At 42.2% G+C, this 16,599-nt stretch overlaps 1 protein-coding gene across 4 annotated transcripts in view; it reads right to left on the reverse strand.

Moving 5' to 3' along the window:
* Positions 1 to 8,021: 8,021 nt before the first annotated feature.
* The window catches only part of trit1 (tRNA isopentenyltransferase 1), a 29,124-nt gene continuing 20,546 nt past the window's right edge, over positions 8,022 to 16,599 (reverse strand). For 2 of the 4 annotated variants that reach the window (XM_026300638.2, XM_026300641.1), the window contains 3 exons: positions 10,704 to 10,813; positions 9,891 to 10,008; positions 8,022 to 9,648 (listed from right to left, as the gene is read on the reverse strand). In XM_026300638.2, the coding sequence (XP_026156423.1) occupies positions 9,440 to 9,648; positions 9,891 to 10,008; positions 10,704 to 10,813 (437 nt within the window). In that variant the 3' untranslated portion in view covers positions 8,022 to 9,439. Of the gene's footprint in view, positions 9,649 to 9,788; positions 10,009 to 10,703; positions 10,814 to 16,599 lie in introns of all 4 variants that reach the window. The other 2 variants (XM_026300642.2, XM_026300639.2) reach the window with 2 other exon arrangements.

The raw sequence follows: 16,599 nt of genomic DNA on the forward strand, positions 1-16,599 counted from the left end.
AAAATGCCATTTCTCCTTTTACCCTGAAATCTGATCCCAAACTAGTTCCCGAACACTGTCCCCAACACACACTCCATTTACCCGGAGGGGTTTTATGCTCTTAACATTGCAGACATTGTGCTGTGGTCGCTCTGTCTCCTTCAGCTGCACTGATCCTCACCTACAGGTGAATTATGAAGCAATGTGATGGACAGACTCCGGAGATTTGCCTCCACCTGTTTTCTTTATTTTCTTGCATCAGTACAGCTGAAGGAAAAGGAGGCCAAGCTTTTTTTTAGGATGCCTACAATTTGGGCTCTGAGTTCTTCATTTCTTCCATCACCCTCATCCGCATTCCCACACATGCATCAGTTCACTAGATATTTTTTTCCCTTGGCGCAACAAATTCCATCCATGTAATGTGCGTGCCCTTAACGCTGTAAATGTTCCAGCACAAAACATCTTGTGAGGTGTCTGGCTTTACTTGAACAATGTCACACGCTCTCTTTCTCTTCATGGTGCTAATGTGGGTTAGATATCACAGTACTAGCTTGTTAGAAATCATTCGGCAAGACAACGACTTTCTTCATCCTCGTTTTGCACTAGTATGTCAACCTCAGCAGATCTACTTTCAGCTTCTCTGTGGTCTCACATTAGTGCACAAACAGGGACAAATCAGATTTTACATGACTTGTACCAGCCAAGAACGGCATTTTTGGAAACCACAGCACACTCGCTTATTCACCCAGTGCCAAAGCTGATTGGTTTACACTCTCATTACATCATCAAGTTGGACCTGAAGAGGGGATGGAGTCTCATGGTCACGTAAAACATCTGAGCCGAGACGACATGAAATTAGACACACAAGTGGTCGAAGTTATAGGCGTGCATTTTAAGAGATGTGAGTGTTCCAGTGTAAATATGTGAGGCTTTTACAGGCATCTGTGTGGTCAGCTTGGCTCTTCAAGGGAAAAATACATCAACATCTGCATACAACCAGACTTCTTTCTTTTAGTATGAGGTTGAAAACGTCATTGAATAAGTGGGAAATGAAAATATTAAAAAAAAAGATTCAAAAGGAGATTAAAAAGAAGTGCTGTACTTGATGTCTATAGCCCTTAGTCTAATTTAATTTGATCTTATAATATATTTTCTATACAGGGGTATGTGCACAAGCATATTCTGTATAAATATATAGATGGCATGTTGTAAAAGTTCTGACAGAAATGTGTAAATAAGGTGTTTTTATTCATTTTTAATTGTTAAGTGATGCTGAAATTGGGTATGTGTTGTCTCTCAGAATTACCATGCGTTTGGCTTGGACCATCGGACTTGCCGTAGTCATAGGATTCAGAAATTCAGCTTCATTATGGCGAATGAACCAGAGGGTGGGAAGGGGTGGGTGGGGGCCGTCCATTTGCTTGTTATTTTGTACATTTTGTGCAACAATAAACTTGTCATTTATTACATTCAACCAAGGATGCTCTGTGTCTATGTAGATATTATATAGTCTCCAGAAATATGTTTTTTAAATGAATGCTTATTCTTAAAACAGGGACATTCAGTAACTGCAAATTTTTCAGAACTTGAATTTTTCAGAATTTTTAAATTACAAGTAAATATGGGAAATAGTGTTAGTTTTAGTGCATGCAAGTGTGGATCCTAACCTCAGAGTTGAGACCCACCAAAGGGTTTCAAGCTATAGAGATGATTAACAAGATAAAGGCTTCCTTACTGTTTTATTACCATATAGTCTAACACTGTACAGTTTCACTGGACATATTCAAATAAAAGGAGAAAAGCATTGGGTCAGTCAAAACAAAAAAAACAAAAAAAACTTGTGAGATGAAGGACTCCATCACATCATCACACACATACACAAAATGTCACACCTTAAAAAACCATGACCAAAAAGAACAATGCACCAAACTGTGAAATGAAAAAAAGCCTCAACCCACAAATGCAACTTGAATGCAACACTGTTTTAGCATGTATTGTGGTTATGAAACAGAAGGATGTGATTTACTCTGCAGGTTTAAACCAAAAGGCTTTAGATACATGGATTTTTATGCACCACGAATATTACTACAGTCATGTTCCAAATCTCACCACAAGGGAGCAGCAAAGGATCATTTTACATAGAAAAACAAAACTGCATAACAAACCAGTTAGAATAACTGTGACCTGCTTTATCTGGATCAAAACATAAATGGCCCACATCACACAACAAGACCTACTGACACACATAAGACTATAATTAGATATTAAATCATGCAAGTAATCTCATGCTCTAAATAAGTAGCACTCACAATAACTAAAACTACTTAAATGTGTTATAGTAATAATAGTTTAATAGTAGCTGTTGAGTTTTACTGATCTTATCTGATGAGAACCTGAGAAGGTTCAACTATAAACTAGACACACAGTCCACGCAAAGTGGAGGTCTGGCTCTCCTGTACAGAGTGGTTGGTGGAAGGTGTAAAGTAGGACAGGGGGACACAGGAGAGCCTGTCAGAAGTTATATATGGAAAACAGAGCAGCAGGCAGGCAGATACCGTCTTATAGTGAACCACAGCAGACACAGAGCAGCGTTGTGGGGGGGGGGGGGTTGGCCGTGTGTCCTAACTGCCATGTAATAAATAAGGAACCAGTGTCTCATTTTATTTCCTTACTGGCATGCATTCAAACTCAGCTGCATGAATCCTAACAAATATCAGTCATTCACTGTCTTTCAATAGAAAATGTGAAGTACAAAACAATAAAGTTGGATCAGACAAGTGGCTGTTACACTTTATGGACTGAGAGACAGAAATCTAAAGAAGATTTTTAAAGGAAATTAACTGTAAATTTCCAGTTTGGTGCCAAAAACTACATGTGTTTTTATTCTTGACAGGGTTCAGCCTCTGTAACAGCATTCACACCATGGGACCTTAAAACAACCAGAACAGCAGAATTATTTAGGGTTAGGACCTTACTCACAACTTTTCAGTAATCTGACACAGCAAATTTATAATGAAATGAGGTTAAATATGCAAATACATGATGTAGGTGTGGACCACTGTAACGTAGCTGCAAGCTTCATCACAGCAGCGGTTAGTACAGCAGTCAAATGAAGATCAGTTAAAACTTCCCCTAAAATGTTTTGCAAACCTCAGTTTGCCGCTTTCACTCCCTTCTCTCCCTAAGCCACGCCACTGCAGCGGGGCCCGGCCCAAACGTTTCATCTGTTAACCGTTAACTGCCCTGAGGAGGGAACACCTTATCAGCCAGAGTGCGTCTGACACACATTCACCAGCGGTTTCCCTCCACTGGCTTCCCCTCGCGCCTATCGCCAACCTTTGTCTCAGCCACTGCACAAACACATACCCACAATTAGAAATTTGTGTCCCCCTCACTCACTGATCAGCAGTAACATACTCCACATCAGCTCACAGCCTCCATCCTCACCGGCCACAACGTTTAGCAGCAATGTAGTGCACAGAACATTTTCATTCATTTCATTTCAGTCCAGAATCACAAAACTGTCAATACATGCCTGCAGAGGTGGTCAACACTTCAACAGCACTTCAAGTATGAAAAACAACTTTATTATGAGACTTGTTTGGACTTGTGGCCTCACTTCAGGGTCATCTGCAATTAAGTTGCTCTTCATAGTAAAAGTGCTGGTGAAGAGATTCCTGTGATGCCTGTGTGTCGCTCAGCAGCAAACTGCTATTGCTCTTCAACACATCTAGTGTTATCTTGGGTTGTATAACACACTTAAAACACAAGAGCTGTCACACACAAATGGACACACACTTGTTTTACAGTACCTGTAAAAAGCTAATGGAGCTCTAAGTTTTAAGCACTGCAGTAGGTTTTAGTGTGTTTTTAATATCAGAAACTCACTGAAGGAGCTTTAGCTGAAATTTAGAACAATTAACGATGAGCAGCTTCACGTTTACACTGTGGAAATATTTCCAATGCAAGTGGTTCTGCACAGTTCAAGCAGGCATTGGGTTAAAATAGCATTAGCGTTAAATATGTGAGTGTGTGTGCGACTGACAACTGGACCCCCAGAACCATCAGATATCAACTGACTGATTTGATTAAACTTTGAAAACATATTTGCATTTATGCTCACTGACTTTCTTTACAGTGGTTAGATTGATTTCACAGGAAAAAAAAAAACAATGCCAAGTTATAAAAATGATCCTAAACATTAAAATGGTGGAAAACTAACACAATGAGCTAAAAAACATGAACTGCCAATTCATGCTTTCTGCATCCATGTTTCTGCATGTGCCAGAGAGATGCAAATATTTTCAGAGTCCTTGTGGGCTGTGTGCACTGTGAGCGCTCTGACACCACATGGGCTAGTCAAGTAAACTGGACCCTAACTTCTAACACGATATTTAGTTATTGTTAACTTTCCATTCCTGATTATACTTTAGTTAAGTCCTTGCACATGTGTCATTTAGTGAAATGCAACATGGGCTCTTATTTTTGTGTTTCCTAGTGCATGTGTGGAACGTGTCCCGACACTTCTGGAAAGAAATGAGAAATTTAACACCTTCACCCTTTTAGTATTGTGCTTGCACTTTGCATATTCCTGAATTAATTTGTGTTGTTACATTTCTACGATCAGGAAAAGATCAGGATCCAGGCAGTAATGCAGCAGGGGAATACTGCACACAATGTAACGACAGTTCATTTTTCCTCCGGCACAATAATCTGGACATTGATCAAGTAATGATTTGAACTGAAATTACCGCCAGGAGCCAAGAAGAAACACTCACAGCCTGCCTGCACTCTGCTCACACACTGGCAGCGACACAGTTAAGTGCTGCAGAGTGGGAAGCTCCAAGTCCCGCCCACTCCGCGTCTATTTGCATATCGGGCGGGAAGCTGTGACTCTTTGTTGCTGCTGAGCCCAGCCAAAAACCCCGCCCACAAAACACCGCACTGGCGGGAAAAAGCCGGCTCCAGTTTAAGTCACTGACAATGGAGAAACCCAGACACAGACACACACACACGCGCGCGCGCACACGCACACACAGGCAGTTGGGCTGTTTAATCGCCCTTTATGAGCTGGCACACCCATTTCCTGGCTGGGAGCAAAGGTGAAAACAGGCAGGGGGACAGATAAATGAGAGAAGAGATGGACAGGAGGAGGAGGAGAGGGTTTATTATGATATGAAGGCTGAGGGAGACACACACACACACACACACACACACAAACACAAACAATGAAAAATGAGACAATGACATGTATGTAGCCCAGCAGACACAATGCATCATGGGTAAGCAGTTCTTTCTAAAACAAGCACACTACCTAACTACCTAAAGTACATGACAATTGAGTATATGCTGTGGGTGTTCATGTGTGTGTGTTCATGAGTGTGTGCCCCTCCTAAGTGTTGCCCTGGGAAAAGAGTTCACTGGGTTGCTCGAAAAACAGGAAGGCCTGTCATGGTCTGGACTGGGTAGAAGAAGAAGGGAAAAAACGTACGGAGCGGCCCCCGCATTACATAACCAGGAAATACGCAGCAGAGAGAGGGAGAGAGAGAGAGAGAGAGACTATAACACTATAACTGCATATACTGCACCTATGACATTTTCCCTAAAGGCTTTCTCATCTAATCACATCACATTTATTGCTTTGTTTGTATATGGCAGAGCCCACAGGAGCCACACATGACAAAACAAACTCAGTGAACCTGGCTGCCCCTATGGACTCGCATCAGTCAGTGACGAGCTGCACTTGGCTCTGGATCCATACATCACAACACACTGAAACATTATAAGACACTGTCTGGGCTGGAATAGGCTGCAACACACCGATCGCTCATTTTACAGCCATGACTGTGTGTGTGTGTGTGTGTAACCCTCAGTGCACGTCGGTGCAAACACAATGTTAGTACACTTATTGCTGAGGGAACCAAAACACACACAAACACTAAAGCCGATGGAGCAGTTGTGGTGTGTGTTTCTTATTATGTTGCGAGTGTGAAAGCGGACCTCTGGTGTGCACACACATATGAACAATGCTCCCTTATCTGAGTCACACCTGACAGTGTCGTGTTTCTCTCGCAGTTATGCAACTGCCAAGTTTTTGAATTCTTGAGAAGAGCGACTGACACACATACATCAACACATTTTAAGGTCTAGAGAATTAAAGTCATGTCAAAGGTGCTCAGCATCTACTCACATTTCACACAAACACACAACAGCTGGCAGCCTGACAGTGACATTCACCCACTTTCTTGCCTACAGCGACAAAGTTGCCCATTCTTAGCCAAGACCTTCACGTTCCACATACTTCTGCCCTGAGATTATAAGACTGTGTGGTGTCTAGTATTTTACCACAGCCAGATCTGTCCTTCTGTTTTATCCATAGCCATGCGCCACATTAGCAACAGAGACATTTCTCATAAATAAAGCTTCTTCTTGATAATCACATCAGCAGTGTGTTCGACTACATCTGCTTCTCTGTCTGATTAGCTGCCTGCATGTCTGTCCTTGTGTGTGTGCGTGTGTGTGTGTGTGTGTGTGTGTGTGTGTGGGTTTTCTTTGTTTGTTTTTTTTTGTCTCACCAGGGCCAGATGGCGGAGAATGTTTAGTTAAATGGGATTAGAGATTAGGATTAAGTGGACTTGAAATTACCTAAATGCACAGTCACTTTATAACACACTACTACAGCAGAGAAGCTCTACAAGTTCAACGGCACAGACTCAGGCTGTTTAGGAAACAAACAAATTCAGGATAGAACCCTAAACAATTAGAAATTAGGTTTTGTTATACACAGCCAGTGTGGCATTGATGAACTCCTTAAAGAAATAGTTTGGCATTTTGGGAATATACTTAGTCTCTTCTTAAGTTTCTGATGGGCTATTTTTTTTCTAATTGTCAATTGAAAATTGATTGTCACATGAAACAAATGACATATAACATATAACACAAGTAATAAATAAACAGTATTTGTTTTAAAGCAATATATAACAAAAAACACAGCCAGTGATCTTATTTGAGAAGGAAAAAACATGTTTAATGACTTAATGATTTACAAATTATCAAGTTTGCTGGCAACAGATTCTTCTGACTGATCGTTTCAACACTAAATTGAACCGATCTATTCATCGTGATACAGATTGGCTGATATACCTAAAGCCGATGTCAAAGCAATCCAGAGGAAAAACTGATCACCTTGCAAACAGTATTACATTGCTGTGTACACTGATTGCAACACATGCAGTAAAGTCAATACTAGTGGCCAGACAGAGACCAGAAGCATCTATAGGTTGCAGCATGTGGGACATGAGAGAGTTCACAGCTCCCCCCTGATGGGCCTCATGCACAGGATAGTATGTGCTCTGTGGACATACATACTGTAGCTACTGAGCTGGGCAGGACCAGACTGAGAGGGAGAAACAGAAACTGAGCCTTGAAACGAGTGAAATTATGTGCAGCTATACATACCAGCACTCACAGGAGAGCTGCACTCTTCAGATCAAATATTCAACAAGGCAGAAACCTTCACTTTAAAAAAAGCTATAATCAGGTGTTGCAGGTCTCCCATTTCAAAGCTGTTTCTTTGTGTTGATTCTTTGTGCTCACTGTTCACAGCTAATGAGTTCAACTCAGTGGATGTACGCGTGTGTTCGCAGATGATCCAATGCATCACGGTGAGTAAATCACTAATTAGCCTTGTGACCGCGGATGCTGCCCTACTTTTCCACTCCTGCGAGTGTGTGAATTCCCAGTTCAAGGAGCTGAAGCCTTATGTCACTGTGTTGCGCAAGCCTTCTTCTTTAAATGTGGAGTGAATCAGCAGTGCCTGGAGGTGCCAGGCCAGAGAATACTTTTACTTCATTGACATCGTTTCTGTTTTAGTAGTGACAGATGATAGAGAAGAAAAAGAAAATCACCAGAGGGAAAACAATTTAGATGTGAATGTAAAAATTTACAACAAAAGCAAAAAAAAAAAAAAAAAACAACAAAAAAAAAAAACTAATCACACCACAAAACACAGAAAGAGTTAAAAAAGATAGTCACCGGTTGCACAGTGACCTTTGCTATCAGTGCCACTCTTGTACTGTATGGTAAGCTCCCAGTAAGCTTGAGGCCTGACCCAGTTTGGAACAAGCAAATGTGGGACACACACACATGCACACACGCACACACACACACACACACACACGCACGCACTTACTTCCAGCTATTATACGTCTGGAAATATTTTTAGTCATGTGGATGAGGTCAAACAGTGGGAGCATGCGAACTAAACTTGTATTGAAAGAACACATCCAAACTAGAAGAAAGAGGTGATTGAGTGTTAGCCAGGAACAATTGTCTGACTCTTCAAAAAGGAGGGGAGGTGCGAAGAAAAAGTGGCAGGTGAGGAGAGGGAAATCAAGCGCCAAAACAGGCCTTTGGAGCGGCGCCACATATTGTGTAAGTGGTCTAACAGCAGGCAGACACACCTTGGTTTAAAAGGGGTACGGCACGCTGCTGGGTAAACACAGAACTGGGAGCACTGCTGTGAAAACACACTTTTCTTCTAAGAGCCTGAGCTGGTGGTTTATACTACTGTCAGAGCAGAAATGAGCTGGGCTAAGTTCCCCTGAAAGACAACAGTGCAAATCATGCTTCTAGTCATTATCAAACAAAGAGCTAGAAAAACACATTTAAAGGCAGTAAAACAAAGTGGCAGCAGGCAAACAGAGCATGGCACTTGTGCTGTGTAAGCATGCCGATGAGGTCTCACTGAGACAAAACTACCATTGATGTCATGTGAAAACCTCTCAAATCCAGTTTTGTTGAATTCTTTTTCACTTTAGTGGAGCAAACCTCATTCATTGGCAGAGAACTTTTAAAATCCTTTCATTTATTCAAGATTTGAATACCAACTTTATCAAGTGAAAAGTGCATGTTGGTTAAGCTTACTTGCAGCAGGCAAAAGAAACTCAAATCCTGAAATGCTAATAGAAATAGAAGACTTTCATTCAGCAGCAAATATATGAAAGACCACCCTCTCAGTTAAGGCACATTCAGTAAAAATGGAAAAATAAACATTATTTTACAATTAAAGATTTTTAAAAACTGAGAAAAAAATCTTTAGCTTCATTTGCCATAAAAGTTCTAATTCATACAACCAGCATTTTACTAGAGAAATGACTTTCTACTACGGATATAAAAAAAAATTCTCACATATGTTTGTTATTACCAACATTCTTACAGGATCAGTCTTATAAAGGTCTCTGCAGAGCTGAGACATTAGGTTTTGAAGGAGTTAAGAACAGCTCAGTGGGAAAAAGGAGAGTACCCCAAGTGCAGAGTCTCCCAGAAGAGGTTTCTGTGTTTAAAAAAAACAAAAACATGGATATGTTTGTGAAATTATAAGAAAACACCCAGTTGTTAGAGCAGAGCAAGACTTAAAACCTCAGTGAAGATCTACACAATCCAGAACCAGTGTAGGTTGTTAAAATGTCACCGGTACTTCCTTGTGCGTGGTCTTGGAGTCTTGGGAAGACTCCTGAGAGGTTTTGCTGCAGCCTAGGGCAACAGAAGCACAAGTGTCCCCTGAGACAGTCTCTCCCTCAGCAGCAGGAGCTGCAGCAGAACTCGGAGGATGGTCGCACTTTCTCCTCTTCTTCACATGGTGGTGATGCTTCTTGGACTTCAGGTGCGCTGCAGGTTAAGAAAATAAAAATCCTTAGTTTAAACGGTTGTTTAAATAAGTCATGGACACGTTTTGGGTGACACACATTGTGTTGAGTAGAAACAACCGTACAGTGTAATTAGTACACTTTATATATGTGCCAAAATACCTGGGTGGGGTCAGTCGTGTCTGGACACCCTGCAAATGCACCTATACTGTTGTGGAGTTACTGTATGATGTTGATGTTGATATTGTATGATGATCCTCTCACCTGTCCACTCCAGGTCACCAATGATCACTTTGTCACAAATATCACACGAGTGGTGACTCCGCTTGTTTCTCAGCTCCTTCCCCTGTACCCTGATTGGTGGAATTGTTGGCGTCTCGCCCTGATTGGTTGAGCCACAGAGTTTCCAGTTTTAGGCTTTGAGGTTTAAGCAGAGTCTTATGAAATGCTGGGCTGTGTCTGTAACCACTCCTTTGTTTTCTCCTTTATATAAATATTTATATAAGCAAGCGTCACAGTTTACACTACACTGAGCAGCAATTTCTTTTCTGATGAGAATCATTTTGTATCACCTGAGGCAGGTGTACAGTCACATGACTGCAGTTTTCACCAAATAGAAACCATGAAGAATTAAATTTCACCCTGACAATCTGACACTAATGCGGTGAACTACAGAGGGAACAGGAGTGATTTCAAACACAGCTATTGGAGAATAACTATAGGAGGAAGTTTATAAAAACAGCATGAAGTAAAGCCAGAGGCAGGTGACAAAGGGAAAAAAAAAAAAAGATGTGATAAATACAAAAAGAAAAGGAAAAAAAAGAAGAAATTGATGAAGAAAAAGAAAATATGAAACTAAGGAATAAAGTTGACAGCAAAGAAGACAGCATGGAGAGGAAGCATAAAGAGAAAAGGAAAGCAGAGCAGGAATGAGAAAGAAGGAAAACAAAAGAAAAAGAGATGAGAAAAAGGAGAAAGTAGAACAAAAACCCTAACTGAAGGTAAATGAAGCAAGTGATGGAAAGATAAAGAAAGATGCTGACAGGAAGCTGCAGGTTTAGCCCAGTGAGGCCCCACCTTACTGAGACATTCCAGTATCTGCAGTGCAGGATTCAGCACCGTCTCCTCCCACCTTGACACGTCTGTCACATCCAGGCCAAACACCGCTGGCACGTTGTCTCCTGGTCCTGGACACACACACACACGCATACACACATACACATACACACACACACAGTTATCACACATTGCTCAACTTGAGTGGCCAGCACATGCTGCCATTTATTTTTATTAGATGTGTGGGAAAGCATTTAACAACACATGGACACACACCTACTAGCACTATTACACTATTGTGTTAGTGACAGCGTTCCTTCATAAAGTATGTGAGTGAGGGTTTGCTCACAGACAAACAGCGTGCTGATAATAAAGGCTCCACACTGAGTGACTGGAGATCAGAAAGGCTCATATGGACTTCAGGATGAATCCACTGCAAATTTACAGTGGCTGTGATGTGCTGGAGCCGCACCCTGAAGCTCTGTCGACCTGCTGACTCACACTGGCTCAATAATGTCTCTCCCTCTTTCTCTCTCCTCAGCCCCCCAACCACTCTCTCTCTCTCTCTCTTTCTCTCTCTCTCTCTCTCTCTCCCCATCAGTCTTGCTTCGGTTTTCAGTCACTCTTTCGTTCTTTCTCCCTACCTCTCTAACAGTTCCACCCCCATCTTTTTTTATTTTGCATCAGTCAGCAGTCTCGAGGCCAGGCTCTAGCAGGGAACGGCAGCACCGGTCCCTGCCCTGCCTGTCTCTGTATCTGTCTGTCTCTCTGACTGCCTGTCTGCATCAACAGCCACTGCCCTGCACTGATAAAAGAGACACAGATGCACGGCAAATGAAGATGTGTGCAGCTTGTAGACAAAGTGCCTCCTAACAGCTGCAACTGTAGGTAAATAAAGTCAAATTTGATTAATACTGATTAAATTCACAGAGCAAATACTAGAATTATAAATCAGGATCTATTATAAATTAAGATACGTGAGCAGTGCATACACAAAGTCACTAGGATACATTGTCTAGAAACCATGTGTGCATATAACCAACACCACCATTCTCTGCTAGCATGGCTAAAAATTCAATGGTGATAGAAAACCGGCATCTGCAGTTTTTGCATATATCTATGTGTTAAGCAAACCCACTCATGGAAACGAATCCCATTAACCTGTAAGGCACAGTTAAGCAACTCAATTATGGCTTAATCCTTTTTCCACACACACAGACTGAACTGTGTAACTGAGGGCAGCAGACACCCTGTGGACTAGACTTAGTTACTCCACTGAGACTTCATTATTACAGAGGAATACAAAGTGCTAACTGTATAACTGGTTATCTGTATGTCCAACAGCAGTGCCTCTGTCAGGAGCATGAGTGTGTGTGGGAACAAAGGACGTCTTCAAAAGCCGCGCCCAAGTGCTACGAACTTAAATTCTACCCTGGTTCTCAGCATGGGCCACGTTTCTATTCCTTCTGGCCCCAAATTTGCATATTGGTGGTTTAATTTACAAACCTGTGACACATTTCATTCACACCATCTAAAGGCCATGAAAGCAAAATAAACACTAACTTGAGTACTCCTGCACCATCTGGCTTCCCAGTGTCTGTTCTTTTCTGTTTTATCTGTGTGCACTGCTAATCCCAAAACTCTGTCCTGCATGAGTTTATAGTCATACAGTATTTTTTTTTTTTTAAACACTAGACTGTTAATCAAAGCCTTGTGTGTGTGTGTGTGTGTGTGTGTGCCAGAGGGGAAGTCTTTTGTGTCTATGGCACAATAGCAGGCAGGTGGTGGTGGCGAGCGTCACCTGTCATACCGATACCAGATGCAAAGTTACAGCTCTTACGGTGCTCGAATAAATACAACACATCTCCAGCTGCCCTCCTGTTGCCACTATCTCTCTCCTTACTTCGTTCTTTTATCTCTCTTAACACTGCCACTCCTCCCACAATTCCCTTTTGCAATCACCAACCTCCCTGTGGGCAAAGTGAAGTGGTAAATAAAAGGCAAATGCTGTATGGTGGGTTGCCAGGTGCTGAATGCAACGCGCACAGCACAGCACACACGTGCACGCGTGCGTGCGCGCGCGCACACACACACACACACACAGACACACACACACACACCTTGTCTGTCATTTTTGATTGGGATCTGGTGAAATTTAACTCTGTTAATCCACTCTGAAGTGAATGAGGGCTTGATAAGAGCACACACACACACACAGACACACACTGAGCATTGCCTTTCACACACAGGGGGGGATTGCTTTGCCAACAAGAAAGAGCATCTCCTGTCACCTGGCAGCTGCCTGCCAGTGTCTGTGTTTGAGTGCAGAGACAGCAGTCCACCTGTTGCAACAAACGAGCCAGGAGTCATTTGCTGCCTCGTGTTTTCTGAGTGAGGATGTGCGCTTGTGTGAGCTTTGCTATAAAAACTGAAGCAGCGGTCTTCGTGTGGCGCCCCCCCCGGCCCAGCTGTGACTCTTTGGCTGTCATCCACACTGGACCACACCAGCTGCCTCAATTCACTCAACTGCCTCCTTCCTCTTTCCTGTAGTTCCTGTTCCACTTTTTATTTTTTCCTCACTTGACCTCACCTCTGTTACCTGTTGTTCATGCTTGACACCGACAGGTATCGAATTACCATGGGTCAAGAGGTTAAACCAGCAACTCTAAAGCATCTTTGCATTCTGTGGCTTCCGTCAAAAATAAAAAAGTGAAACTGCATTTGTGTTTCTAACGAGGACTCTTCAGTTTCAGGTATTCTCGTAACAGGGAGCCATCAAACATTGAGGAGCAGCATGACCTTTAAAAAAAAACATGATCTTCAGCAAAAACATTTATGTTATGCATTTATTTGAAAAAGATGGCAGCTGATGTGCAATACAGGTATCATACCCAAGACCCCAGCATCAGGCAGGCTTTAGACAAACTTTACTGAACTCCTGGCAGCATATCACTTCAGATGTGCTTTTATTGAAAGACTGTCTCTTCTGATTCACGTGTACCTTGTGGGGTTTTTATTAGTAACTATGGTGATAAGAGATGTTGGGTTATGTGCAAAACAGCCCCCCCCTCCCACCTGGACTTGAATCAAGACCTTTGCGGCTGCATAACCCTGACGGCCCCCCTGCTATTTTTACTCCTAATTTACAGCGACTTCTTCTTGGACCCTGGCTTGAATTTATCTGCGGGGCAACGGGTTGCATTAGTGTGTACATGAAAGCTTTGCGCTCGCTAGAAGACAAGGGTGTAAACTCGGCCCACACCTGTTGCCCCCGCTGGATTAAATTACCTCAGCTCTCCATCCACCCAGCTACCCATGTGTCATTCCTCTCTCTCTCCCTGCATTACTCACTCACACACTTGGGACTGAAAGATACGAACACCATAGATACCTGTTACTTAACACTCACGAGGCCTCAGTCAAACTACACCTGTATATCCATGTTACCGGTAGGTTGTGCATGTTAAAAAATAATAAAACTCAGAGAGCACTGGCGTTCTCTGCTTAAAATCTGGCACTTGTTAAAATTAATATAACCTCAAATGACCATTTCTTTTACGGTCAATTAAATCCATTAATTAAACATCCCCTTATAACCACACAGACTCAGACAGACACACACAATCTATAAGCATCCGCCCACATACAGATGCACTTAAAGTCAAGACAAATTAAGCTTGATTTAATTTGAGGCTGGCTGACCTGGTGTTTAAATCCCCACAGTGAAGTTCATCCATCAGGAGCCGCATAACCCCCTGAAAAGTATTTAACACACTGAGCCCCCACCTGCTTTCTCACCGCCAGTTGTTGCTAAATGTTTAAACTATGAAACTGGGTCAAATCTCTAGCTTTTTCTGTACAGTCAACATTCAGGTCACTTTTCAACCTGCTTCCCAGTGTTTGCCTGACTGAGGCTCTCTGTCATTTCCAGTTCGTTTTGTCCTTTCACTCACTAGTCGCTGCAGTAGACCCCCCTGACCCCGTTACCCGAGTTGTGCAGTTAGGACAAATTCCTGGCAGCTCTGTAATGCTTCAAGAGATCAGCCTGCTCAGCTGAGGGTTGTTGGCATCTCTGAGTGTGTCTGTGTGGTTCAGACACTGTAGAAAAGAGGTCACAACTAGAGAAGGAGGTGAAGAGGACTGACACAGGGCAGGGGTGGGCGTGAACCTTCTGTAATGGGAATTTACACATGAGGGTATGATCCTCGAAAACGTTGTCCTAAACATCTTAAAGGAAAACTGCGTTGTTGAGCTGGGTGAATTTCTCCTGTTTAGAACTAACATAATCGCTAATATTATTAATATAATGCTTACATTTTACCCACTATTTCCACTGTGATATTTGGAAACCAGGGGAGAAACAAGAGTGAACGTGCTGCAGCTCTCTGAAACAAAACCCATCATTAGAAGTAGCACTCAGCACTACACAGTTTACTACAGTAGCTACAGGAATTTTCTGTGTTTACTTACAGTTTCACTCAAAGGCAAGTTAACATTAAATTACATTGCAAAGATCAATGTCATTGTTTTTGGAGTAGATGCTTCCCAAATATCTCTCTGTGTTTTGGCACCTAAAAAAACTCCTGTATGTATTACTGAACTTCATTGGTCATTTTATACTTATCACTGGTAACTGAGATATGCGAGTTCCCCTTCGTAGCCTCTTGCAAGACTGACACAGACGTTAATTCGTCCAAACTACTTTGACTAGTTTTTGAGGAATGCCCTGACAAACATAATGGATAATGTGTTTGAGGCTTGTAATACTTGATGACGATATTATCTGCTGCCACTTCCACTGCAGACACCTGTCAAGAAATTTTAAACCTAAAGAAAAGTAAGTAAAAACAGAAATAAGTCCTCCTGGAAGAGCCTGTGACTGCTGCAATTCAGTTCAATTCAATTCAATTTTATTTCTAGAACGCCAAATCATAATAACATCAGCTCAAGGCACTTTACATAGAAACCCAACAATCCCTTATGAGCAAGCACTTGGCGACTGTGGAGAGGCCAGTTTCACTCAAAGAGACTAAGATTCATGTTGCCAAATGTCAGAACCCTTTTAACTTAATGAGATGGAGTCTTTAAGATTATAAAAGAGTTGATGTTGCTGCCTGATGTTGCAGACATCTGTCCTGCAAACTGCTCTGAACAGAATCTCATACATGGGCAGTCCTGAAGCAATATACCCAGCCAAAACACATGCATGTGTAAAAGCAAAGACGTCTTCAAACGGATTACTGCCAATGTAAAAGGCCAGTTAAGACACACACACACATGTGATGAAGACCATATGGTGTGTGCAGTGGCTAGGCAGGCGGTCAGAAAGAGGGGTATTGAGGTTTTAGTGCCTGGCGTGGCCTAAGCCACTTGGGCCTAACAGGATTAGGTGGCTGGGTTACTGCAGGCCATGCTGCTGGTGTGACAGAGAGGCCAGGTTTCCATTTGGGACAGAGAAACACACAGAGCCTTTATATGCATTTAAATACACGGCTGATTTCCACGGGTTGCAACCAGGGTGGGAAATCAGCATCTGCCAAGACACACGTTGATTTTGGCCATTCTGCCTGTATTTATCCAGTCGGCAGTGCCAGTCTCTCTGGCAGGTAACCAGCCACTGTAGTTCATTTCTATGTATTTGGTGCCGGCAAGGGAGTCAGTGCTGGAAAAATGGGTCTAGCTGTGCATGAATATACCAGAGGTGAATTCTGAAACATTAATCCCCAGATAACATCACAGCAGCTCACACTCTGCATAAAAATCACATCAAATTTTGAGCCAAGGAATGAATTAATTCAACTGGTGTCTTTGACATTTAAAATATATGAAATCATCTTTTATTTTTTAAGGAAACCTGAACATGTTTTCAATAACACCATTCTGAATGTGGACTTTTTTTGTTGCAAAAAATTGTACA

The sequence above is a fragment of the Mastacembelus armatus genome, chromosome 11 (assembly GCF_900324485.2).
Source record: "Mastacembelus armatus chromosome 11, fMasArm1.2, whole genome shotgun sequence".
In the NCBI taxonomy this organism is placed as follows: domain Eukaryota; kingdom Metazoa; phylum Chordata; class Actinopteri; order Synbranchiformes; family Mastacembelidae; genus Mastacembelus; species Mastacembelus armatus.